This window comes from Microcebus murinus, chromosome 2 (genome assembly GCF_040939455.1).
Source record: "Microcebus murinus isolate Inina chromosome 2, M.murinus_Inina_mat1.0, whole genome shotgun sequence".
Lineage (NCBI taxonomy): Eukaryota > Metazoa > Chordata > Mammalia > Primates > Cheirogaleidae > Microcebus > Microcebus murinus.
In genome coordinates this window covers 96917513-96945058 of record NC_134105.1, presented here as the reverse complement: position 1 = coordinate 96945058, position 27546 = coordinate 96917513, and the positions used below count along the sequence as shown (strand labels likewise).

Genomic DNA, 27546 nt, shown 5'->3' with positions numbered 1-27546 from the left:
TTTCAGCCACTGTTGATCCGCCCTTTTGAGATCTTTTATTTCAGAGGAGGATTTTAGGCAAGAGAACAACACATACAAGTCAGCAAAGCAAAGAAGAACCTGGGATATTTGAGGAAGATGGGTTTGGAGGGCCTGAAGCACCGGGGTGGAGGGTTTGAGGGCATAAGGCATGAGCCGCTTCATAGGATGGGTCCGGGCAGGGTGGTATTGCACACCATGCTGTGAGTTTGTCTTCCTCCTGTGAGCGACCTCAGCAGTCTGGTTATTAGCTCTTACAATCTAGAGAACTGGATCAGGTCCTGACTGATCTCAGCAATCGACCGGCAGCCTAAAAGAACAATGCAGTTAAAAGCTCATTTCTCTAAAACACCAGCAACCTGCCCCATCATGGCTATGTGACGATCCAATGGGAACAAACCTGGCTTGAGTTTTTGCACTCACTCTGATGAAAGAGTTTCTACAGAGAATAAGTACTGTAATTCTGATTGCACTGGGAATTACCTTATGAGCCTGTGCCCACGTCATCTTTGAACACAGTCATATCAAAATGTCAAGGTAAAAATGTAAAAACACTTTTAGTATTTTTAAATCAACTCTTGTGTACAGTACACATCCTTGATCTTTATCTCAGTGTTGTTGAGGCTCTGGGATGGGGGAAGAATCTCTTAGGGAACAATATGACTGAGGGGCAGCGGAAGAGATGGGTGAATATTCCATATAACAGCTACCTTCTAAGCAAACGTTCTGTTAAGGGAAAAGACTCTTCTTTAGCAGAAGATCTTAATTAATATGCCAAATGAAGACTGTAGCTGAGATTGGACACAGGGATTGAAGAGGGTAACTCCAGATAAGAAGTAAAAAGAGAAGGGAGAAAGAAAGAGCTAGCATAATGGTATGGGCTGGGGGTTGGCCCGAGCAGGCAGTGAGAAGGCTGAAAAATGTAATAACAGCCTGTATAATGTTTAACCGGAAGTTCTTTCCATGTCTATGTTGTATGTACCATAACTTGGGCAAAATGTATTATCTATAAAAATGTAACTAACGAGAGAGGGTCTTTTCTTAAACATAGAGACACAGGAGAGGGTTGAGTTTCATGTCTGGGTTGACAGGAGTGGACAGAAACAGCAGGCGTGGAATAAGTAAATTTGGTAGAAGCAGGAGTTCAGAGCCGGAGGTATTCCTCCCTGGAACTGATAATGACCCTGAGGAGGGCTTTGAGTTTCCACTGAGCACAGAACAGTGCTTAATCTTTGTCTCAGATATGTTTTCCCTATTCTCTCTTCTGGACAGCTACAAAGCTTGGAAAGGCTTAGTGAGAAGAAAAGGCTGCTGTTCGTGTTCATTAGCCCTCCTATAATACTTTAAGCTCCAAATTAGGAAAAAAAAAAAACTTTAAAACCTTACCTGCAAGGGTCATGGAAGCGTGGAACTCATTTTTTAAAATGTTTAAAATTTCTCTAACACCATCTTCACCCTGCTCCCAAGACAGACGGACAGACAAAGAAAGAGAGAGACAAAAAGAGCCGTGAAGGAACAGTCTGACCATCGGCTGAGTATAAATTCTAGATGTAGTCAGAGCGGTGGTGGGGAGGGTGGGGGCTATCTGTGAAGTTAAAATCATGGTGAAAATAAAGGAAAGAACAGAGGAAAAGGTAGGGGTAAGAGCTATCGCAAGGAGATGGGGGTGAGGTGCAGCTGTCCTGCGGGAATCTTGGCACCTTGCAAAATGGCTAAGCTTGGAGAGTGACCCACAGAAAAGCATGGAAATGAGTGAGAAGCTTTCAGTAGGTTCCCAAGTTCCACTCTCACCTTGCAGGCAAGACCCCATAGGATCGGTCTCCCAAGGAAGATGCACTTAGCCCCCAGGGCCAGAGCCTTCAGCACATCGTTGCCAGTTCGGATGCCACCATCCAGGTACACTTCCATTTTCCCGTTTACGGCGGCCACCACTTCCATCAAAGCATCGATCTGGAAAGGAGATACGCACAGGCTGGCGGCTTTCTGGTTTGACTCTCAGCGTGGGGTAGGACCAGGAGTCCAAGCTGGAGGGAAGCCTGGATGGTTTTTTCCTTCCCGTGCTTGAGGCTGCTGGCGCTGATCCATGGCAGCTGAGTCCACATTTCTGAGACCTGGGGTGTCTCTTGGGCTCTCCCTCCTGCCGTTTTCTGCTTTGACTCTAGTCTAGCTTCTCTCTGACTCACTTAATTGTCTACAGGTTGGAAGAACTGTTTGGTTCCTCTTTACATCCTAAAGGGGATGTTTTTCATTTATAATGCTTACTCTAACATGCTTCTTTTCAAACAACATTTTGACTTTTAATGTTCTTCTGCCCTAGGGTGGCACCTGTCTCTATGGTGCCACAGCTGGAAAAGTGCTCCACTGCTAAGGAACTAAGTCTTTTTGGCCTGAGTGTCTAGACGGCAACCTGACTTGGGAAACGGGGCTGCACATCATTTCCTTTGCACCACTTGACTGACTTGTCCCTGAGTGCCTTATGTTTATCTGTGCAGTGAGATAGCGCTGGAACAACAGCACTGTAAAAGTAAAGTTTAAGCCCTTGAAAGGCAAAATAGAAGGGGCTTATCACTTTGGCCTTATTTCTCCTTTGGACTTTGTCTCTTATCTTGCCTCTGTAATTCCAGGTGTGAACTAAAATAAAATCTTAAGGCTCCCCACCACCGGCTGGCTGATCGGATGGCTTACTAAAGGAATGTTTACGCATACATTGTTTTCATGATATCATAAAAATATTTCAAATAATACCATGCCTGGACTATAAAAATACCCCTTATTTGGACCTGAATTCCCTCTAGTTATTACATGTAAATTCAAAACATAGCCAATTCCTCCCCTCCACCTGTAACTTAATTATTTTTTTCAAGAACTGGTTCCATAGTATCCACTTGCAAATTAAAGTAAGACATGGCCAAAGGCCACTTGAATCTTGGCCAAAGGAATATCCTAAAACTCAATTGCCTGCCAGGAGGAGGGAGGTCAGACATGGCTCATCATGCCCCCCTCCCTTCTTGGGGACATCCTCTACAACCCATTAACAGGCCAAAAGGTATGCAAGACAAACCTGCAGGTCCTCAATTTACACAGCAAATATATGTCCAGTGGCTTGTCTCTGGTTAACAGCTCCTTAGGTTAAAACATTCCAAGCCTTTAGACAAAGCTGTGTGTCTTTAACCAATTATAAGCCAAAGAATATTTAAACCCACCTATAACCTGTAAGCCTCTGCTTCTGGATGGCCCACCTTTTCGGGTCAAACCAATGTATGTCTCCCACGTGTTGATATATCATTTTACCTGTAACCCCTGTCTCCCTGAAATGTACAAAACCAAACTATAACCCAACCACAGCGAGTCCACTTGCTCAAGACTTCTTGAGTGTGGCTCCAGGTCATGGTCCTCAAATTTGGCTCAGAATAAATCTCTTTCAAATTATTTTACAGAGTTTGCCTTTTTTCCCCTCATTAACACAGGTCACTAGGTCTTGGCCACCTAGGGTGTGCCCCAGGCTGATCCATGCTTTTCTGGGCACCTCCAAGTCTGTAAGGGGGAGTGATAGCAGGACCCTCCTGGAGGAGGTTCTGGAACTGCCTATGGGTTCCTGTCTGTGCTTCTCTGAGGGATGGCCAGAGGAGAGGAGCTGAAATTGGGCTATAGAGGGGGCCTTTTGCTGTCAAAGGAATCCATCATCATTCTTCCTGATTGAGATCCTTTGGCTGAGACGGAGCAGAGTAAGAAACTAGGGAGGAAAGCACTTCTTACTTTAATTTGCAGGTGGATACTATGGAACCAGTTCTTGAAAAAAATAAAAAAAGAATTAATTTACAGGTGGAAGGGAGGAATTGACTATGTTTTGCATTTACATGTAATAACTGGAGGGAATTCAGTTCCAAATAAGGGGTGTTTTAATAGTCCAGGCATGGTATTATTTGAAATATTTTTATGATATTATGAAAACAATGTATGTGTAAACATTCTTTTAGTGAGTCATGCTGGGCAGCGAAGATGACAATAATTTGAGAAATAGAGTAGGGAGTGAATTTCAGCTTAGGGTGCAGTACGGCCTCAGAGTTCATTTTTAATAGGTCCGAATATGGCATTCGTTAGTGTCTTCTGGGGACAACAGCTGACTTATCCTTTCCCTGGGTCCCAGGAGGAAGCACAAAGACGACGTTGGATGTGAAACCTCATAGAAGTGGGGGCTTCTTTCAAAAAGTGTCACCCCTCACAGGGCTGACACCAGCCCGAGGAGAGTGAAGCACTTATCTCAGGCACAAAATTTAGGGGGTGCCAAAAACTCAGATAAATGATATTTGAATGCAATATTTTAAAAAAATCAAATGGAAAATTCTGACCTGTGAGTTGGGACTTGCTTTTATGAGTAGTTTTACTGGACCCAGGGCCAGGACTAGGGAGAGGTGCGGCAGGGTTATATAAATGCAGGGGCGGATTCTATCTTTATTTAAAGTGTTGACATTTTGTTCACCATGGATTTTTGTATTAATTTACATTTTTAAAATAATGCATTATAACATTATTTACCTTACTAAGTTTTTCTTGCCATCGTCTTAACCTTTGAGCCTAAGGTTAATATCTCACTAGCCTCACGCTAATCTTGGTGCTGTTCCTGGCTGAATCTGGGTTTGGATGTTCAGCCAAATAATTGGGAAAACAACATGTTGATCAGCATTAAAAGGAGAAATTCTTCTCTTTCAGGCTCCTGACTTAGTCAATACTCACTCTCTATTGAGAAAGCACGATGGGAGAATCAGTCTTCTTTCTCCACTTGTTTCTCAATCCTCCCAAGGGAGCAAGGTTAGCTAAATTGATGAATGAAAACCTGACACCTAATGCATAATGTTTTTATTCATTTTCTTTAAAAGCCTATGTTCTACTCTGTCTGCTGCTTGTCAGTGGTGGACTCTTTGCTGGTTTCTGCTCCTATGCATGTAGTAAGCACAGTTGGGACAGGGCCTGCTATGTGCTCTTGCATTCTCTGTCCTGCCAATTACTGGACATGTGAGAGGTGGCTGTGGGCGCACTGGCAGGGGTTGGGCTAGAAAGCTCAGCATGTCAGAAAACCACAATGACATATCATTTATCTCCAGTGAGAATGGCCTTTATCAAAAAGTCCCCAAACAATAAATGTTGGCGTGGATGCAGAAAGATAGGAACACTCCTACACTGCTGGTGGGACTGCAAACTGGTTCAGCCTCTGTGGAAAACAATATGGAGATACCTTAAAGTGATACAAGTAGATCTACCATTTGATCCAGCAATCCCACTATTGGGCATCTGCCCAAAAGATCAAATGACACTCTACAAATGGGACATCTGTACTCGAATGTTTATAGAGGCACAATTCACAATCGCAAAGATGTGGACACAACCCAGATGCCCATCAATACATGAGTGGATTAATAAAATGTGGTATATGTACACCATGGACTACTATTCAGCTTTAAGAAACAATGGTAATATGGCACCTCTTGTATTTTCCTGGATAGAGCTGGAACCCATTCTACTAAGTGATGTATCTCAAGAATGGAAAAACAAGCACCACATGTACTCACCAGCAAATTGGTATTAATGGATCAACACTTAAGTGGACATATAGGAATAACATTTATCGAGTGTCCGGTGGGTGGGAGGGGGGAGGGGGGCATGGGCAATATGTGTAACCTTAACATTTATACCTCATAATATGCTGAAATAAAAAAAAAAAGAAACTCAGCATGTGAGTTGGGATGGGAAGTAGGAGGCCTGACTATATCCTTTATTTTATTTTATTTTACTTTATTTTATTTACTTTTTTGAGACAGAGTCTCGCTTTGTTGCCCAGGCTAGAGTGAGTGCCATGGCAGCAGCCTAGCTTACAGCAACCTCAAACTCCTGGGCTCAAGCACAGCTCCTGCCTCCGCCTCCTGAGTAGCTGGGACTACAGGCATGCACCACCATGCCCGGCTAATTTTTTCTATATATATTAGCTGGCCAATTAATTTCTTTCTATTTATAGTAGAGACGGGGTCTCGCTCTTGCTCAGGCTGGTTTTGAACTCCTGACCTCGAGCAATCCGCCCACCTCGGCCTCCCAGAGTGCTAGGATTACAGGCGTGAGCCACGGCGCCCGGCCGTCTCTATACCCTTTAATCTAGCTTTCACCAGGGAGCCACAGTGGAGGCTGCTCCTTGCTCTCCACGTGGTCTATTTTTTTTTAATTTGTTTTAATTTTAATTTATTTATTTATTTATTTTTTTTTGAGACAGAGTCTTGCTTTGTTGCCTAGGCTAGAGTGAGTGCCGTGGCGTCAGCCTAGCTCACAGCAACCTCAAACTCCTGGGCTCAAGCAATCCTCCTGCCTCAGCCTCCCAAGCAGCTGGGACTACAGGCATGAGCCACCATGCCCAGCTAATTTTTTCTATATATATTAGTTGGCCAATTAGTTTCTTTCTATTTATAGTAGAGACGGGGTCTCGCTCTTGCTCAGGCTGGTTTCGAACTCCCGACCTCGAGCGATCCGCCTGCCTCGGCCTCCCAGAGAGCTAATTTTAATTTATTTTTTATTAAATTTTTAATTTCTTTTTTCTTTTTTTTCATGTACGATATGTTTCTTGCATCTCCACGTGGACTTGCCATTCCTCTACCTGTTCTCTACCACTGAGAGCCTGGCGCAGAGGAAGGGGTGAGTGATTGGCACCTTACGCCTCCCAGCATTACAAGTCTCCAAATGTGCAAACTGGATAAGGCAGCATTTCTAATTCCTGGAATTTATCTTAAAGAAATAATTGAGAAAGTGCTAAAGATTTTAGCTTTAAGGGTAGTCACTAATACACTGTTTAAAATAGTTAAAGATTGGAAGATCTGTAAAAATACAGATCTTCCACAATAGGAGGCTGGTTATATAAATTGACCATTCATTCTACACACCATTAAAAATAAGAAGAGCATAAATATTGAAACAAAAAGTCACTCTTAATATATTGCTAAGTAAAAGTAAGAAATTACAAAACATCATTCATAGTTTTTTTAACACAAAAAATTATATTTGCATTAGAAAGTTAATGACAACATTACCAAAATATTGATATAGTGATAGTGATGAAATTAGGGATGATTTTTATCTTTTTCTTTTTGTTTATGTATGTTTTATCATTTATGAGCAGTGAACATGTTTTATTTACATAGTAGCAAGGTAAATAAAACTTAAGAGGAAAGAACCTGACTTCCCATCTCAAGTCAAGCAGCAATAGAACTATTGCAGAACTATTAATATACCTCCCTGAAGATAAATCAAAAACTAATTCCGATTTAAAGATTTTTTTTCCTTTTTCTCTTTTTTCTCATTTTCTTCCCTCCAACCTCCATCTATCATGGACATAAATTCATGCGTTAGGGGAAAAAAATTATAGGCCATCATAGATTTTAGTGAAATATTCCTTAGTACATGTTTTAATCTTATTGTGAAAGATGGTTATTTATTACTTTTGCTTGAGTGAAACACTGTTTCTTCCTGGGATGTGTCAGATGGGAAAATAGGAAGTTACAATCCATGCAGATGTGCAAGTTTGAAGTTTCCAGGAGGCAGGAGACCTTGGTGGTGCTTTTGGAACAGCTTTCTTATCCAATTCCACATTAATCACTCATTATCTATGTGACTTTGGACAAGTTACTTAATGTCTCTCTAAACTCTAGTATCCCCTTCTGTGAAACAGAAGTAATAACACCCGTCTTGCAGCATTGGCATGAGACTTAGAGATGACATATGTAAAGTTTGTAAAACTAGCCTGGTACATGCTAGGCTATTATTAATGATTAAAGGTCCTTAAAATCCATAAGTATATTCCAATGTATATTGTATGGGAGGGGGGAAGGTGCCCCAGTTTCATAGAGTACCTTGGTGTAGACACACACACACACACACACACACACACACACACACACACACACACGGCACTCACGACAACACACCCCTTTGAAGTCATCCTACTTACTGTAGAGGGAACCTCATCAAGTTGCCTCCCACCGTGGTTGGAAACAATGATGCCATGGACATTGTGCTTCACAGCTAACTCTGCATCCTCCTTTGTCAAAATCCCTTTAAGGATGATGGGCAATCGGGTTATGCTCTGAAACCAGGAGATGTCATCCCAGCAGAGAGATTTGCTAATGCCAGATGTCTGGAGACTAGGTATTGAATTTCTCTGTAGGAAATAAAAAGGGAACTTTAGTCCTCAACTCCTACAAGACTGTTTGACCCATTCCAAAGAGGAGACACATTTGGAGAGTTGCCATTTATAAGCTTGAGAGAGAAGCAAAAGGATCCAGCAATGCTTCTAACTCCTATTCTTAACAAAATTTATATAAAAGGATTTCTACTTCAACTGCTTATTCACGAACCATTAATTATGTGGCTGCTCAATAATTATGCCAGGGTCTGGGGACACAAAGACAAAGAAGACAAATTCTCTTCTTTAAAATAATTCAGAGTACAGTACATGAGATGGATAAGGAAATGCATTTATGGGTCAGTGTGAGGTGTTAGGGTTCAGATATGCACAGGACAATAAGAACTAAGCAATGTTTCAATAATCTTATCCACTGTTTACCCTTGGCTCACCATGTATCCAAATATTTATAGATTTCAGTGTGCCTGTAGAATCTGGAAAAATATTTTAACCTCAAGGCCAATTTGTGGTTAATGAGTAGAACTGCTAAGTCATCTGACTGGGTATCACAGCTGCCCTTTGCTCAAAAGGCTGACATTACTATCTCTACTGCAGCCAAGGGATTCAACTTCACCATGGCTTTTTCTCTCTAGGGCACTCCATGCCATTCAACGGTAGGATTTTAATGGAGAAAGTTTCCTTTGCAGTCACCTAGTTCAGAGATTCCAAACAGATGTGCTACAGTACCCTGTCATTCCACAAATAAGTTCTAGATGTGCAGAGATATTGACTCCTCAGTCTTCACAGCAACAGAGTGGGATCTGGGCTGGCTAGACAGGCTGGCCAGTTGCCTTGGCTGTGAGCACCCTCTTCAGAGAGTCAGCTTATCTGCCATCCAAAATGATAATTTTCTAAGTGTGCCACAAAGTAGAAAATGTTGGATGAACTTCTTTGTTTACTCACCTATTCCATGCAAAAATCCTTTCTATAGGCCGGGCGAGGTGGCTCACGCCTGTAATCCTAGTACTCTGGGAGGCCGAGGCGGGCGGATTGCTCAAGGTCAGGAGTTCGAAACCAGCCTGAGCAAGAGCGAGACCCCATCTCTACTATAAATAAAAAAGAAATTAATTGGCCAACTAATATACATAGAAAAAATTAGCCGGGCATGGTGGCGCATGCCTGTAGTCCCAGCTACTTGGGAGGCTGAGGTAGGAGGATCACTTGAGCCCAGGAGTTTGAGGTTGCTGTGAGCTACGCTGACGCCATGGCACTCACTCTAGCCTGGGCAACAAAATGAGACTCTGTCTCAAAAAATAAATAAATAAATAAATCCTTTCTATAGCCTTTCCATTTCTCAGCATCCAGCTCTGGCCAGAACACTTCTGTTAAAAGGTTGGGCAGCCACAGGGGTGAGGACATTTGGTCTTATGTTCTGCTTATCTGGAAGCTCTGGGGATCAGGAACCAGATCTGCTTTTTTGAACTGCTGCACCCCTAGTGTCTGGCACCGAGCAGGCTCGCAATAAATACTTGTAGAAAGAAAGAAAGAAGGAAAAGAGGAAAGGGGGGAAGGAAATTTGCCTCCTGTAATGCCTGCATTACTCTGGCATCTTTCCTACCTCTTTAGGTAATCGAAGATCTTTTAGCATTAAGTTCTTTTGCAAGTCCAGTTGATTTCGAACATCATGTCGCCTGTTGCCAGGTATGGGTGTATCCACTGTGATTACCAAAGCTTTGAAACCCAGGCATTCTGCCCTCTGGACCAGCTGTTTGTTCAGCTGCTGGTCTGGTTGCACATAGAGCTGGAACCACCGGAGGCCTCTTGGAGCAGCAGCAACAATATCTTCAAAGTCACAGCTGGAGTACGTGCTGGTGATGTAGCAGACCTTGGCTGCTTGGGCGGCTGCGAAACAATGACACGACTCAGGGTGGAGGGAAAAGGCATCTGGACTGGGGTGAGAAGCCCTGGGCATCTGTGTGGTCTCTGGCTAGCTTGCCCTGTGAGTGCAGGTAAAGCTTAACTTCATCCTACTTTCCTGTAGGGCAGGTATGGAAGGTGATTTGATCAGACTGAGATGCCTAAAGCTGTTTGGGTCCTCCTCTGTATAATCTGTCATACAAAGCCTGTATTCCTAATAAAATGTTTCCAGTTGGAGATGTCATTTAGCCTTCAGAACTACGTTGGGTGTGTTACAGCCTTCAGACAGGAAAGTGGGCTTCTTATGAATACCTAATGAAGCAGAAGAGAGTTAGAGAGGGCAGAGGTTGAGGGAATGTAATTCAAAGGAAGAAGCCTGAACTTTGTAGTGGAAAAACCATGATATCTGTAATTAGAAGAATGCTAGCTCTACCACTTCTTTGCTGTGTGTCCTTGAGCCTCCTATTTCCTGTATCTGTAAAACGAAGGAAATAATAACAGCTGTATTTATAATTGTGGGAAGATTAAATAAGATACTCAACATGCAAGCGTTCTTTTAAATTGCAAAGTGATGTATGAGTGCTGGTGTTAATGAGGTTGATGATCATGATGGTGAGGATATTGAAGCTGCTGCTGCTAAGTTGCATATTTCTTGTTTCCTAATTTAATCATTTCAGTGGGATTCTCCAACAGGTTATTGTCACTGCCACGCTACCACCCAGGGGCAGAGAATTTGGCCTAATCAAAAATTAATATTTTCAATTCTTCATGTCAACAGGAAATACTCCATTCTTTTACCCCACCCCCAAATGACACATTCAACTGTAAACTTTAGTAGACTGGTCATATTCGTATAGGCTATTCAGAGTTCAACCTAGACAGACCTGTTTCCTAACCTCATCAAGAGGGATGTCACTTTCAGCTCCCAAATCCTTGGATCCACTGCTTCCTATGTCAGAGAGTCAAAAGAAGGGACCCTAAGGAAGCCCTGGGCAACTCACAAAAACAGACTTGACCTATAGTGAAGATTACAAAGAAGTCCTAAGAATCCTTTCAGCTCCCTCTCTTCTCTTCTATAATTAAAATAATAATAATAATTATTATTATTGATGATGGTGGAGGATGTGGGGAGAGAAGGGCGTTTATTAAGAAGGAGAAACTAACCAGAAACTAACCAGAAACTTTTTGTCAGCAAAGATGACAAGGTCCATTGAGAAGGATAATGGAATATGTGGGTAAGAGCAATTGCCAGGGCCTTGTGTTAGGACCTGATGTCATGATTCTCTGCTCATTCTAAATTCAGAGACTCACCATTCAGCCCCATTCCTGGCCGGGAAGGGGCCAAAGAGAGGCCTACCTCTGGGGCCACATTAAGCATCCCTTACCTCGCAGAGACTATGAGTCAGAGGGGTTGGCACCCCTCTTCCGAGGGATGACTTGGTGGGATTTTAACACCTTCCTATTTATCCGTGGCCTCTCTCCCAGTCTAACAATCCTTTATTATGAAAAATGAATGCTGTCTCAATCTTAGGTGAAATGTTATACACCCATAGTTTTAAGCATTCCCTTTCCATCCTTCCTTAATGCCAATCAGATTGCTGTCCCTAAGCCCTGCTAGAGAGAAACCCTGGGGCTCCCTGTTCCTGCCCCAAGGAAAACCTGCTGCGTATTTCTAGACTTCTGGGGAAAAGGCCTCGAGGCGGCGGCGTGGTTCTTACCTCTTGCTGTGCTCATTTCCCCATCGGGCCAGGCCAGGCACTGGAACCCTGATGGGGAGATGCCAATTGGGGCACTGATCTCCTCCCCTTGGATTGTGGTCCTGGTGTCTACCTCCGACACATCTCTCAGGTACCGGGGACGGAGGCGGATTCTGTGCTAGGCAGCAAAGAGATGTTGTATTGGTGGGATGACCCTTCAGCATGGAGCTGCTGTCTGGGGCTAGGGCTCCCTGATTCCTGGTGCGGGTCTAAACTAGACTGGGTCCCCTGAAACCGTGGTGGGTTCAGTTGGCTGGGAGTTGGATAAGCAGTGTGGATCCAGCAGGAGGCTCCTCTACCGGAAGCCTCTCCCAACGCCCTCTCCTCCGCATTCACCAGCCTTCTCTGAGCTGCTCATGCATACACGGTCTACACTGCCCCTGCCTGGCTCAGTCGGGGATCTGCACCTTTGAGCTGCACCTCTCTACCAGGCTCTCAGTTCTGGATTCATCATAGCAAGGACCGGAAAGGAAAAGAACAGGCAGGAAGGAGTTTCCTCTCCAGTTAGAGACAAGTCTCCAGAAAATAAGAAAAGGTCACTGAAAGAGGACAAATCCCAGAGAGTGATCATGACTTTTTTGCTAGCAGCTAATTCATTTTGAGATTTGGCATGGCCAAGCATGGAGGCTGAGGTGGGAGGATCACTCAAGGTCAGGAGTTTGAAACCAACCTGAGCAAGAGCAAGACCCCATCTCTACTAAAAATAGAAAGAAATTGATTGGCCAACTAAAAATATATAGAAAAAATTAGCCGGGCATGGTGGCACATGCCTGTAGTCCCAGCTACTCGGGAGGCTGAGGCAGAAGGATTGCTTGAGCCCAGGAGTTTGAGGTTGCTGTGAGCTAGGCTGATGCCACAGCACTCTAGCACAGGCAACAGAGTGAGACTGTCTCAAAAAAATAAATAAATAAATAAATAAATTGGCTCAAATACTGCTTTAGGAGAAGGAAAGAGAATTAAAAGTGTGTAAAACACACTTTTAAGACCCTGAGGATGCCTTAGCCTCAGGGTCAAAACATTTCTGTTTTTTACAAAATATTATTATTGTTATTTCTGTACACAAACTTAGAAGAATTTTCTGAAAATACTAATTGTGCAAACTGGAGTAAGTTAGCCTGAGTTACTTCATCTGTGAAATAGGAATAATAATCCAAATTTCCTAATAGTTTTCTGAAAACAAAATGAGATGAATCATTTAAAGTGCCTAGTATAGTGCTAATTAAATACGAAAATATAGAATATAGTGCTTACTTTGTATTCCATTTTTCAGTTTTCTCCTGACCTTGCTATCATAGGAGTCAGCAAATTTTTTCCATAAAGGGCCAGATAGTAAATATTTCAGTCTTTGTCACAGCTGTTCAGTTCTGCTGTTGTAGCACAAAACCAGCCATAGACAATAGTAAATGACTGTGAGCATGGCTGTGTTCCAATAAATACTTTATTTACCAACATTAAAATTTGAATTTCAGGCTGGGCACAGTGGCTGTAGCCTGTAATCCCAGCACTTCTAGAGGCCGAAGCAGGAGGATCACTTGAAGCCAGGAATTCGAGACCAGCCTGGGCAACATAGTGAGATCCCATCTCTACAAAAGCAACAACAACAAAAATTAGCTGGACGTGGTGGTACGTGCCTATTGTCCCAGCTACTCAGGAGGCTGAGGTGGGAGGATCTCTCGTGCCCAGGAGTTCGAGGCTGCAGCGAGGTATGGTTGGGCCACTGCACTCCAGCCTGGGTGACAGAGCAAGACCCTGTCTCTAAAAAAAAAAAAAAAAAAAAAAAAAAAAAAAAAAAAAAATATATATATATATAAATTGAATTTCATACAATTTTACATGTCATAAGTCCTTGTTCTTCTTGTAATGGCCCCCACTCCTCAACCATTTTATTTTATTATTATTTTTTGAAACAGAGTCTGGCTTTGTTGCCCAGGCTACAGTGAGTGCTGTGACATCAGCCTAGCTTACAGCAACCTCAAACTCCTGGGCTCAAGGGATCCTCCTGCCTCAGCCTCCCGAGTAGCTGGGACTACAGGCATGCACCACCGTGCCCAGCTATTTTTTTTTCTCTATATATTAGTTGGCCAATTAATTTCTTTCTATTTATAGTAGAGCCGGTCTCGCTCTTGCTCAGGCTGGTTTCAAACTCCTGACCTCGAGCAATCCTCCCGCCTCGGCCTCCCAGAGTGCTAGGATTACAGGCGTGAGCCACCGCCCCCGGCCTCCTCAACCATTTTAAAATAAAAAGACTATCGTTAGCTTGTGAGCCTGCTTTGGCCTGGGGGCAGCTGCTGGTTGACTGACGCTCTGTCTCCAGCTTTTCCAGTCCAACTCTCCGCCCTTGAATCAATCTCTTATCCTTCCTAAGGCTCCTTGGATCTCCATATTTCCTCTAAACCTGAGTCCTCTCTCCTGTTTTACACTTTCTCCTCCAAGCGCAGTAGCTCTAGGAACTCAGGAGATCTAGGCCTACCCGGCAGGCTTCTCCTCCCTGCCTGAGCAGCTTTTCATCCTGGGACTCATGTCTCATCATGTCGGGTTGCAAAGTTGCTGGGAAGCAGAGGAAGGGTCACTCCCTTGTGCTAGTGCTAAGATAAATTCCCTCTTTGTCCATCTTTCCTCCTCCCCCACAATGAAGCAAAACAACAGAAAGCCACATTATTATATTTGGAATATTCTGGGTTTGTTTTTGGAGGCAGAAACCAGGACGACTACTGTCCAAGGATCAGGGCACGTTAGCTTAACAATACACGGGATACAGAAGACCAGACTTTTTGAACGCTGCGATGTTGTCATCCCGCGTGATGCAGTCGTCAGCTCCTCCTTCGATAAAATCCCAAGACGACTTAGAGAGCCTCTCTCGGGCCTGCGCCTGGAAGTCTGTCAGACACACCAAGGCCATTTCTGGACCTTCAAAGGAAAAAACGAAACAAAACAAAACCCAGTGAGAACCCTTGAAATGGAGGGGAAAGGCAAAGGGGAAGCTATGCATGAAGTTGTTTGGATCCAACGTCCTTCTGCTGTGCTCTTTATCTCAATGGGGCTTCTGCCCAAGCCAATGACCCAGGGCTCTGCTCCCGCACTGCCCCGCCCCCATTCCCCGGTCCCCTGGACTTGTTCTTCCTAAGAATCCTCAGACGTGTCTCAGGCTTACTCGGATTTATGTGCCTGGAATCGTGTGAATTATAGAATTTGAAAGCAAATAAAGAATGTACCCTAGCATCCCTATATATAGCAAACTATTTTTTTCTCATTTCTATACTTCTTCTAATTTTTTCTTAGCCTCTTTTCTATCCACAGTTTCCTCTCACCTCCCCTGTGAAGTAGACAGAGAGGGTACTAGTTTCCCCATTTTGCATTTGAAGGGCAAAAGGCCTAGGAAATGAAGTAACCTGTGAAAGATCAGGCAGCAAGTTATTACAAGAGATGGTTCTGAAATTATGTGTTCTAGTAGCCTCTAAAGATAGATGTTTTCTATTTTAATTTCATGTTAAGAGCAAACTAGTTGGTTCACATAAATTACTTGTATTAAATTTAAGAGAATTTTGTAGGTTTAAAAATATAATTGTGCATTATTTTTCTTTTTCTAACATATGTCAAATTTAGTAGAAGAATTCATTATTTTTATTAAAGGTCCAATGTAAGGCCTATAGTTGAAGAGAAGGATACGTTTGTTGTTCAAAGCTTTTCCTAAATTAAGGGAAGGAAGAACTTAGCACAGTATGTTTTTGTATATTTCAGTTTGATCCCTATTAGACTTGAAGCTACCAGAATTTTTTTTTTTTTTTAAGAAGGAAAGAGGAGTTTATTAATTTGCCGGCAAATGAGGAGGTTGGCAGACTCCCATCTCAAAGTACCATCCTGTGGGGATATTTGGAGGCAGGGGGCTCCTCCTTCACTGTCTGAGTCCTGGACTTAAAAAACAAACAAACAAAAAAAAAAAACGATTTGCTTTCCTGGAGGCTTCCTGCCACCCAGAGTCCTTTGCAATTTTGGGCAATGTTCCTTTCAAGGCCCTTCTTTACAAAAAGTCAATCTGGGGAGACTTTTTTGCCCTTTCCTTTTGACTTTCTCAAAGGACCCTGCAGCTGTTCTTGCACATTCAAGCCCCGCTATCTGATGTTGCCACAAATTGCCTACCCCGGTTATGGGTTCCTTCTAGCCCAAATTGAGTTTGCTGCCAGGAGAGAACCCCAAGTCGTAATTTACTGGGCGTGGGACTGAAGAGTTAGTTCAGGCGACGTCCTCCCCGGACCCTCCCGTGGTGCCAAAATGGTGGCAGCAGCGGGTGTTCCTCCCACCTTGCTGCGTGCTCCTTGGTGGTGGGCACGTGTGCCAGTCATCCCTCCTGTCGAGTCCGCCCCCAAGCTGTGGCCCTGCCGGGCGCCTCACCCTGGCCAGCTGCCGGGGTTCTGGTGGGGGTTGGAGGACCTCATTTATCAAAAATCACACAAACACAGATAACTTCGTATACCATAAACAATGAGTTTGTCTCAAGCAGAGAGCTTGAGACTCAGCATTTTAACTCTGTAGTGGCAGGTCGACCATTTGAGTTTGGAATTTTAAAAGAACCAATAGCTCAGAATAAACCACAGGCCATCAAACACCACTTTCCTCACACTTTATACAAGGGTACCAACCATCGCTGCTCCTCACACACCAGACAATAATGTTTAGCAAATACCAACAATATAGGGAATTTCCAACACAAACTATCTGAAATGCCATAGCCTATCAATCAAATGGGAGTTAGAGCTTCCTTATGTTGCAACAAAACTCACAAACAACAGACAACACCAAGGACACCAAAAATGCCAGGGCCTATCCAACAAATGGGAATCCTAAGGGGATAAACACCACCCCAACTGGAAGGTTCAATACCCTCCCCAAGTAGCCTAGTCTTCCCCCCACCCTGTTCTCTGGGAACCGCAAATGAGCTCCAAATTCAAACCAGGTTCCCTAGTTCCACTCAACCAAATGACTTTCACCCCCCAAAGGCACCTCAAACCCCACAAAACCAACAGGAAGACCAACCCCCCCCCACCCCATATGGATGGAATCAGGGTCTTGGCCTGCACACCGGGGAACTTACCCAATAAAAGGCCTGGCATCCAGAGACTTTCCAAATCCATTTCCTTTTCCCCAGCTCAGTTCAGGTTGCATGGGGAGCTATGTCTACTTTGGGAAGACAGACATGGGAGTTCCCTGGAGCTAAAACAGGCGCCTGCTGGGGCCATCCCTTTCTCTGTCACCTTGTAAAGAAGTTGCTCCTACCTGCAAATACCCTTGGCTTTGACCTGGGGCTGTTTCCTGCCTCTTCCAGCAGTTGCGGGGTGCCATTCCACCTGGACACCAAGGGGCCCACCAGGGACACCAAATTCTCTACCAAAAGTTCAGCACTTGTCCCCAAGACCACATCAGAAGAACATGGACAAGTGGTTTAAGGAAAAGGAAAGAGGAGTTTATTAATTTGTCGGCAAATGAAGAGGTTGGTAAACTCCCATCTCCAAGGTACCAACATCCTTGAAGCCACCAAAAATTAAAGGCTGGATGCAAGTTAACTAATGTTTTTCTTATATTCCCATTTTATTTCATCTCCATTTCAATATTTTTCTTCTTTCCTTTTCTATTCCAGCTACCCAAGAGGAAGAGACAGGGGAGAAAAGAATAAGACTCCTGCACACTGACAGAGTGCTAGATACTGTTTCAGGAACTTTAGCTCATTTTAGCTTATTTAATCTCTTTACGCTTTTTGTCTTATAGTAAGAAATGATGAGGTACAATTAGCATTCTAGTGATGTGGAAGCAAAGGTCTAAGAGCAAGGATGTTCAGTTGCTAACAGTCTGAAGTTCAAACCCTTTTCCCTGAGCAAGAGAAGGAGGAAGGGTACAGACTGGAGTTGGTAGGCATTTCAGGGAGGAGCTTGCTGTCTTCAATATTGCAATCTGACCTAACACAGGCTACATAACAAGTTGTTTTCCTTTGACAATTTCATATAATACATATGATTCATGTTGGTGCCACTGTGGGAACTTTGAGTTATTTGAGACATTTTATTTGCACGGAAAACCCCCTAGGCATTCTGTGGGAAGTCTCAGGGTGAAAAATCATGCGTAGGCTGTAGGGGTCCAATGGGAGAAGCCCTCTGCCTCTTATGATTGACTTTAAGGTACACTTGCTCGGTGCTACACGATGGTGTCCTTCAAGACTCCCTCACCTAGTTTCTCAGGAATTTATACTTCCCGAGGGAATGGCAGAGATAATGTCAAGGCCACACTAGGGGGGCCTGGTTTGAGAGAGTGCATTGTTCAAACGTGGCTGAGAATGCTTTGATCACTGTATGAGTGGTGACTCTTCCCCAGCCTCAAGGATAGTGGCTGTGGAGGGGACAGTCAGCACCACGGCAGTGGCAACATTGTCAGGGGAGAGACCCCAGCCAGAGGGGGCCCTGGGAACAGAACAGGCTGTGTGAGAGGGAGGAGTGGCACTGAGCTGCTGGGGGCCACACGAGCCAGGTGCAGACAGCAATGTGGGATCCAGGGAAGACATGGAAAATGCCCCCGTGACTGAGGCAGAGGAGCCCCCAAGGAGACCCCAACATGAGGAAGAAAGGCAGCGGGAAGGACTTGGATTCCTAGTACCAGCAGGTGAGGCCTCAGAGTCAAAAAGAGACTGGAGTGTTCCTAACACTGGAGTGGCTTGAGGGGCCGAGGATTGCATTCCTATGGGAGTGAGGGAACAGAGGGGCTGGTGTGGGTCCAGCAGTCAGATTCTGTAAGAATTGAGTCCTGGTGTCTATCAACTCAGAATCAGTTCTGGCCTCTCCCCTGAGCCCTTCCCACATTGTGAATCGAGGATTCAGGACCACTTTCAGGCCATGATGGCCATGTTTTTGTTTTATTCTGTTTTGTATAATAATCACCTCTCCTCTCAGCCTGCTCCTCAGCCACCCTCATCGGCCTCTTTCCCCTCTTGCCTGGTAAGCATCTTCTGCTATCGGGAGTCTGAGGTTTGGGCTCTTCGGAACTGCTGCTTTGGTTATGATGGGTGGTGGTGACTCACATCTTCGTTTTGCTCTAGGAGCTTTGCATATCATGGGCTGAAATCGTTTTTTAGGTTTGGAGTGGGAGGACATTTATATTGGGGACATGCTCATCCTGGTGCTATTGTGGCCTAATTAGGGCATTAGCTACCCACTGTCCTGCATCCCCTGGCCACAATGACCACAAAAGTCCTGCCTGTTGAGGATTTGAAGACAGTTAGAAAGAAGAGTGGTTCTTGGTGGAGCTGAGAGTGACCTTACAGAGACAGGGAGATGTGCACAAGTTTGGTAGCAGAGTTAAAGAAGGAAGTCAGGACCCAGGTCTCCTGCCTCCACATTCAGTGCTCTTTTCTGAAATATGTGACTCTTGCAATTATTTCTGGATACTCTGGCAATAAAATCTAGAATTGAAATTCTCCTTACCTGAGAATTAGCTTCTCAGCAGAGACCTAAGATTTCTAGAGCTGTGACTCATCTACACTGGGTTTTATCCTTCCAAGTCCTCCTCTACTTATCCTGACATGGCTTGTCCCATATCAGCAAAGGGGACTTCACCTGAAGTTGGAGGTATGGAATGAACTCATGCCCCATCCGATCAGTGGACCAGTGTTTGGGGCAGTCTGAGAGGCATCCTGCTTCAGTGTGGAGGGTTACTGACACTTACTAGTTACATGAGCAGAGTCAAGCTCCTTCTCTCTAAGCCTCATTTTCAAATGAGAACATTTGAAAAACTGTAAGTTTTTGTATATTTCTATTTAATCCATACTATATTTGAAGCCACCAGACATTTAAGGTTGGGCTGAGTTCCTTCAGGGGCCCACATTCTATTCTTCCTTCCCTCACCCCATAAACACAAAGACCTGTGTTTACATGAGGTCATATTGACTTTCTAGCTCAGCATTCCCTTCGTGGCAATAAAGTGCAGAACAGGGAACCAGGACATTATTTAGGCTTATTTGCCAAGGCCAAATAGCTGGATGCTCAACCCTGCATTCGTCCCTCCTCCCCAATTGGGAAGCCTCGCTTTTCACAGGTTGTTCTGGTCCTGTGGTGCCACCTTATGGCTTCAGTGGGAATGGTTTGCCTAATCAGGTCACCATTTCCCTTTTACAAGAGGCTGTGGCTTCTCACACCATCTATTTTTCTTGCTCACAGACCAGGTAATGGAAATCCATCTTGCTACATATGTGTGCCTCTTTCTCCTTTCTCAGTTTCTCCAAACTATTGAGTAATTTTCTCCAGGAAATCTTTCTTACCCCTTTTTCTCTTACCCTAATCTCTCCCATCTCCTTCCCCTTTCCATTTGCAAACCAAAAATAACTCCATAGTGGAGAATGAAATTGGCACTACCTAGTCCCTTGTATCAAGAAGAAAAGAGTCCAAAAATTCTGAAGTAGCATTAGACCTAGTACAGAACATTGAAAGTATTTGAAAGTGCCCCAAAGCACCTTAAGATTTACTTCTATTTTTTTGAATTTGTTGAGATCTGATTTGTGGGCTATCATGTGATCAATTTTGGAGAAAGTTCCATGGGTTGTTGAGAAGTCATAAATTCAGCTTTATTTGGATGGAATGTTCTGTAGAGATCTGTCAGACCCTTTTGTTCAGGAGCTCTGTTTAAGTCCATTATTTCTTTACTTATTTTCTGTTTGGAGGATCTTTCCAGTTCATTCAGTGGAGTGTTGAAGTCCCCTGCTACTATGGCATTATTGTTTATCATGCTATTTAGATAAGATGAGGTATGCTTTATTTAGTTGGGTGCTTCTGCATTGGGTGCATAAATATTAAGAATTGTTATATCTTCTTATTGGATCTTCCCTTTCACCATTATATAGTGGCCATCTTTATCCTTTTTTACTTTTGCTATTTTAAAGCTTATGTTATCTGAAAATAGTATAGCTACCCCTGCTTTCTTTTGACTTCCATTTGCCTGGATGATAGTTTTCCGTCCCTTGACCTTCAGCAAGAAAGTATCTTTGTGGGTTAGATGCATTTCCTGTAGACAGCAGATATTAGGCTTGTGGATTTTTATCCACTCTGCCAGTCTATGTCTCTTCAGAGGACAGTTTAAGCCATTCACATTTATTGAGAAAATTTAAATTTGAGGAAGATTTCTATTTGTATTATTGGGTAAAATCTTGTTGTTTTGTTTTACTTATTAAGCCATTGTGAAGTCCAAGTTCTAGGCTTTAACTCTTGAATGATTTTACTTTGAGGAGTGTCTATTCTGCTGTTCAGTTTGTAAGGCAGACTGAGTACTTTCTGTAGGGCTGGTCTGGTCTTTGCAAATTCCTTCAGTGATTGCTTGTCTGAGAAGGACTTTATTTCCCCCTCATAGATGAAACTTAATTTTGCTGGATAAAGAATTCTAGGTGGGGCATTATTCTATTTTAGTAGATTAAGGATATGCCCCCAGTCCCTTCTTGCTTATAAAGTTTCAGTTGAGAAATTTGCAGTTAGTTTGATAGACTTTGCCTTGTAGTTTATTTGTTGCTTTCTTCTCACTGCTCGGAGAATTGCTTCTTTCAGTTTACTTTGGTCAGCCTAATAACCACTTGACATGGTGATTGCCTTTTCACATTGAGTCTCCAAGGAGTTCTGCATGCTTCTTGTATCTGGATATCAAGATTTCTGGCTAGGCCCAGAATATTTGCATCTAGTATTTCATGAAATAAGTTTTCCAGCCCTTGTGAATTTTCTTCTTCTCCCTCTGGGATCCAAGTGATATTAACTCTCTACATATCTGATAAAGGGCTGATAACAAGAATCTATCTAGAACTTAAAAGAATCAATAAGAAAAAATAAATAAAAACCCATCAATAAATGGGCAATGGAAATGAACAGAAACTTTACAAAAGAAGACAGAATAATGGGCAACAAACATGTAAAAGAATGCTCAATGTCTCTAATTATTAGAGAAATGTAAATCAAAACCACAATGAGATATCACCTAACCCCAGTGAGATTGGCCTCTATCAAAAAATTCCAAAACAACAAATTCTGGTGAGGATGTGGAGAGACAGGAACACTCCTACACTGTTGGTGGGACTGAAAATTAGTGCAACCTCTGTGGAAAAGAATTTGGAGATACCTCAAAGAGCTAAAAATAGAAATACCATTCTATCCAGCAATAGCACTATTAGGCATCTACCTAAAAGAGCAAAAGACATTCTATAATGAATATATCTGCACCAAATGTTTATGGCAGCACAATTCACTATTGCAAGGATGTGGAAACAACCCAAGTACCCGTCAATTCATGAGTGGATCATTAAAATTTGGTATATGTATACAATGGAATATTACTCAATTATAAGAAACAACAGTGATCTAGCACCTCTTATATTTTCCTGGATTGAGCTTGAGCCCATTATCCGAAGTGAGGTAACACAAGATTGGAAGAATAAGCTCTACTTGTACTCAACATCAAATTGGTACTGACTGATCAACACTATGGTGCTCACATGGTAGTAATATTCTCCAGGGATTAGGGGGTTGGGAGAGTAAATTTACAACTAAAGGACATGGTGAGCATTGTAGAGGGGAAGGGCATGCCTCTAACCCTCGCTAGGGAGAGGCAAAGACATAAAATATAAGCAAAATATTTTTACCCTCATATTACCCTGAAATGAAAAAAGAAAAAAAAAGTATAGATCATTGAATAATCAAATGCAAGAAAATAATGGATTTGATCAATTACCTAGTCAGTTTTACATTAATTACAATTCTTGCTCCTACATTATTCCTTGCAAAATTCTCCTAACAGTTTTTTTTTTTATAATGAAGTATAGAAACATAAGATAACATGAGCTTTTTTGTAAGGTTAAAATAGAGAGTTAGGTGTTAGAGACACAGTTTATAGCTCTGATTTATACTTCTGATTTTTAAAAAAATATTTCATATTGTTGTCTGTGTACAAACAGCTGAAATTTAAAAAACCCTCAAATCCAATAACGGCGATGGAATTGTATGGTGCATTTTTATTATAGGAAATAGTTCACATTATGCAGTAAAAGCTGATTTATAACATGTTATTTATCCAAAGAGGAATAAAAAATCTTTGAGGCCTGCCTTCCTAATTTTTCTTTTAACTTTATAAAAAAAAATAAAACATGATGAAAAAAAAATTTACTTCTTAAATTTCCACTGAACTCTGTCTCTAATAAAGCCTGTTTTATCCTCATCACCAGCATTCATTCATGAGAGATAATAGAAATTATTACACAGTTTTCTTAGTTTTCAGTTTTCGCAAATGACTAGTAATATAATAACATTGCTTCACAGTCATTTGCATTGCAAATATGCCAATTTTCTGCTACTTTGGAAACCAAGTGGGTATTTTCAGTCACCTGGGAATCCAACCACTATTTTAATAACATTCTTTCTCTGGGAAAGTATGTTCTGAGTTCCAAACAAATGCTTTCCATGCAAGGTTTTGGAGCCCAGCCATGTTGTAAATTATGTGCTTTCTATAGGGTGTGGGAGACAGTTTAGGACATCCTGGGAGACATTGATCCAAATGTTCATGTAGTGTTTTGGAAGATTGGGGATTTTCTTATTCTAATGAACGCTGCAACAATTTGATTATGCAAAGAGCCTTGGAGACAGCATGATGGCTCCGTAATGTGAATAATAATAATGACAATAAAATTGCAACTAGGGACTTATCAAGTACTTCACAGTGTGCCAAGCTCCATGTGCCACACCCAGTGTAAATTGCTTTATGTGCAATCATGTTTTAGTCCTTATAGTAGTCCCTGACACAAATATTATTATTCCCATTTCACAGACGAGAAACCTGATGTTCAAGAGGTTAAAATACTTTGTTCAGTAGTACATCTCTAGTAATGTGCTCTGACTCCACTGGCCTGGCTTGTAAGCACTGTGGAAAGAAGAAAATGTGTGCTTCCAGGTTTGGTTTACGGAATGGCAGAGTTGGCAAGGACCTTGGAGGTTTAAAATGTCATGGGCATATGCAACTTTGCTCCTTCCCTCAACAAAATCATCAGATTCAATCAGAAAGTTACAAAAAGCTTTCACTATTTAGCCAGCCATTAAAAAATAATCTTACATTTAAATTCATCTTTTTTTTTTTTTTTTTTTGAGACAGAATCTCACTCTGTTGCCAGGGCTAGAGTGCTGTGGTGTCAGCCTAGCTCACAGCAACCTCAAACTCCCAGGCTCAAGTTATCCTTCTGCCTCAGCCTCCCGAGTAGCTGGGACTACAGGCATGTGCCACCACGCCCGGCTAATTTTTTCTATTTTTGGTAAAGATGGGATCTTGCTCTTGTTAAGGCTGGTCTCAAACTCTTGAGCTAAAACGATCTACCAGCCTTGGCCTCTCAGAGTGCTAGGATTACAGGTGTGAGCCACCTCACCAGGCCCCTTAAATTCATCTTAATCTACAAAGCACTCTTGCATACATTATTCCATTTGATGCTTGCAGTGGTAACCCAGTAAGACAAGGGCAGAGAGTAGATGTGTAAGAGTCCCATTTTATAGATGAAAAAATTAAAACCCAGAGAAGCCAAGTGAATTATCCAAGCAAACACAACAAGAATGGCAAAATCTGACCTGGAATCCTTCCAATTTGTTTCCGATGTCCTTGGGCCAGTATGGAGTGTTAGCGGCACGGAGCAGATATTTGAGTCTCTGTCCTGTAGGGTCAGAGAGCTGCATAAAATGAGCTTGGCCAGTTGTCACAAAATCCAGGCCATTGGGAAAGGTGTCCTGTGTGGCACTGTGAGATCACTGGCCCTGCCTCTTTGTGCAACAAGAATAGAAAGAGATGTCAGAAGCACACAAAGGTCCAGAACAGGCGCTGACCTCTGCTCTGCTCACCGCTGACTCCGGGCCTTGGGGAAGCTGTACCTCTCAGTGGCAGTCACTGAGTGGTGGCAGGAGACAGAGGAGAAGGCAGAGCTGTGGGGGATGGGGGAGCCCAGCTGCAGAGTGCAGCCTTGTCACTCCTTGCCTTCCTCCTGGCCTCTCTCCCTGGGGAACCTGCCCCAGACTGCGTTTCTGAAGGCCATCGCTCCTGCTCCTACACTGCTCTATAAGGCGCTCACGGCCAAGGGAGTCAGTGGAGTAGAGGAAATCAACTCCCTTGTAGGCTTCGACATTTGGCACGCATGGGCTCCAGTCTCAGCTCTGCCACCTGCTCATCATGGCTCCATACAAAATTTATTTGTGCAAAGAGAATATTAACATCTGTCCCATAAGGCCATCCTGAGGACTAAACACTATGGACCCTATCAAGTGTCTAGAACAGTGACTTGTATAGACTAGATGGTCAGTAAAAGGCAGATCCTTCTTCATTTTTCCTCCGGTTGGTGACATGTTCATTTCACCTGAGGCTCTGGAAGTTGAAAGCCACTTCAGCATTCGAGTCATTCTGTCATAGTGTAATTTAAACCCTTTGTCAGGTTTACCCATTAGTTTCTTTAACAAGGTGTATTGGCACACATTCTCAGCCAGGATGGCAGAGGCATTTACTGCCTGCCATGTGCTCTCCAGCATCTCCCAGTTGCTTACAGGACTAGCTCCGGCCAGTGGGCTGAGAGTGGGAGGGACATGCGTTAATTCTGGGCAAAGAATCCAAGAGCTGCTCTATGACATTCCATTGTTGTCTCCTCATCTGCACAGCCTTCCAGTCCCCCAGAAGGCAGAGCTGTATGATAAAGGCAGCTGAGATCCCCAAATTGCCTTTTGGAAAAGAGTAGCCCTGGAGATTAGCTGATTTTGTATGAGCAAGAAATAAATATTTGTATGTTAACCCGCTATGTTTTCAAGGTTTATTTTTACTATGCCATAGCCTGATCTAACCTAATATATCTAGGCATTTTGCTAAACACTGGAAGTTGAAAAAAAAATCTTTATCATGTTGGTCTCAGTTTTTAAGAAGCTTACAGTGAAAGGAGAAGACAGACTTCAGTAGCTCATTGTCTGTTAGTTGATAGGATTTCGCGTATAACAGGAGTCCTTTTCAGGGGGGAGCTGCCCAGGAATTTGGCAATATTCCTATGGGCTCTCAAATGGTATCTCACAGATGATGTTCTACTCCTTCTATTCTAGACAAGCTCCAATTCTCATCTAGCTATACAATTAGGACGTGACTATCTCATCGGGATTCTTGTGAGAATCAAAGGATCTCATGACATGAATAACAGCCTTTGGTTAAGAGTAAAAGTTTGGGGAATTTTACTTCCTGTTAGAAGCTAGAAGACCACAAAAGCCATTTTCCCTTTGATCCCATTTCCAGACTCTCGTTCTGTTCCATTGATCTATTGTCTGTTTTTATACCAACACCACCCTGTCTTGATTAGTGTTCTTGGGCATTCTCCCAAAACTGATCCGTAGATTCAACTTGACCCAGTCGCAATCTCCAGGGGCTCTTCATTAGTGGTAATTTGTACCTAGTTCTAAACAAACACATACCTCTGAGAAACTACACCAATCCAGTTGTTTGAGAAATATTAGCTTCTTTGGTCTTTAGAGGCAGCAGTCATGTCACTGTTTTCTCCTGCCTGTGGCCAGGAAGAAGTAGTCAAAGTACTAAGTATATTCCTGAGAGCAAGGACTGTACCTTTTAGATTTTCAGAATCCTTTCAAGTGAATACATTTTGCCCCATTTTACCTTCTACAGACACCCACAAATATTCCACCATGTGGTTCTAAGACTGAACATCCTTAGATATAACCTCACCTGTCCATAGTCTCTTTGAAACAGTCTTCCTTGGCCAGTGCCCTGTATCCTCCCTCTCTGCCAAGGCTATCACCTGGTGAGTTCACAGTGGCCTTCCACGATGTCTCCCACAGCCTCCAGCCTCTGTTCCCACCCTACCTGCCGCTTCATCTTCTTTTCCAGTTCCAAGCACCCAGAAAACACTTGACAACAAACCTGATTCTAATGTCTTCTGGCACTCAAGGAAAAGGATGTCTAGAGGCAGCCTGACCCACGGCTAGATGGAGTGGGAAACGGTGAATCTCTCACTCACAGTTCTTGCATAAGACAGAAGTTCAAAAATTAACTGTGGTTTTTTAAATGAGTAAATGAACAACTAGGCCAGAGCAAGGTTGACTTGATTTTGCAAATATAACTCAAAAATTTGAATTTTTTTTTCAAAATCAACCTTCAAAGTAAACAAATTGCTTCTTTATTCCCAAACTGTATGTTGTCCCTGTTCATCACTGATGGCTAGAGGAAGGGAGTGGGTAGGAAATTATAAAAGCCTCTGTGTTGGAAAAGGAAGGGCTTTTGGGGTGGGGTGAGAAGGGGTTGGGAGAAGAGTAACTCCAGCCTGGGGACCCAAACCAGGAGGGTGAAAGGGCACCCTAAAGAGCCCTCCGTGCTTGGCCAGACAGTCTAGAGTACTATGGGAGGCAGGGGGAACTACTAATAATTTTGAGTGGAAAAAAATGATTCAGTCATGTAGAATGAAGGCTAGGAAAAACAAACAAATATGCACATGGAAAAAATAATTAACTTCTTAAGAACAGTTCTGTGGGGGTTCATTAAAGGTCACTAATTAATTGGTCCAGGTCCTTTTCTCCCCATCCCTATCCCAGTTCTTGCCATTTCTTCTTAGTATCACAACAGTAGCTAACTTGTGTTATGTGCTTACAATGTGCCAGACACCTTACATGTATTACTTCA

At 42.9% G+C, this 27546-nt stretch overlaps 1 protein-coding gene and 1 long non-coding RNA gene across 10 annotated transcripts; one reads left to right on the top strand and one right to left on the bottom strand.

Moving 5' to 3' along the window:
- Positions 1 to 26897, bottom strand: HAO2 (hydroxyacid oxidase 2). 9 transcript variants are annotated; one of them, XM_012761846.3, is made up of 10 exons: positions 26791 to 26897; positions 26328 to 26416; positions 24465 to 24653; positions 14619 to 14757; positions 11812 to 11963; positions 9795 to 10078; positions 8003 to 8212; positions 1810 to 1968; positions 1405 to 1474; positions 1 to 328 (listed from the first exon to the last, which is right to left on the bottom strand). In XM_012761846.3, exons 4-10 carry the CDS (start codon positions 14747 to 14749, stop codon positions 273 to 275), a joined length of 1062 nt encoding a protein of 353 aa, XP_012617300.1. In that variant the 5' UTR covers positions 14750 to 14757; positions 24465 to 24653; positions 26328 to 26416; positions 26791 to 26897; the 3' UTR covers positions 1 to 272. The 9 variants fall into 9 exon arrangements, with proteins under 9 accessions (XP_012617300.1, XP_012617304.1, XP_012617305.1 ...); XM_012761850.3 differs by having other exon boundaries at positions 24465 to 24547; XM_012761851.3 differs by lacking the exon at positions 24465 to 24653.
- Positions 10074 to 17412, top strand: LOC142869566 (uncharacterized). The gene is made up of 2 exons (XR_012918143.1): positions 10074 to 10185; positions 17171 to 17412. It is a non-coding gene; the product is annotated as an uncharacterized LOC142869566 (long non-coding RNA).
- Positions 26898 to 27546: the final 649 nt, after the last annotated feature.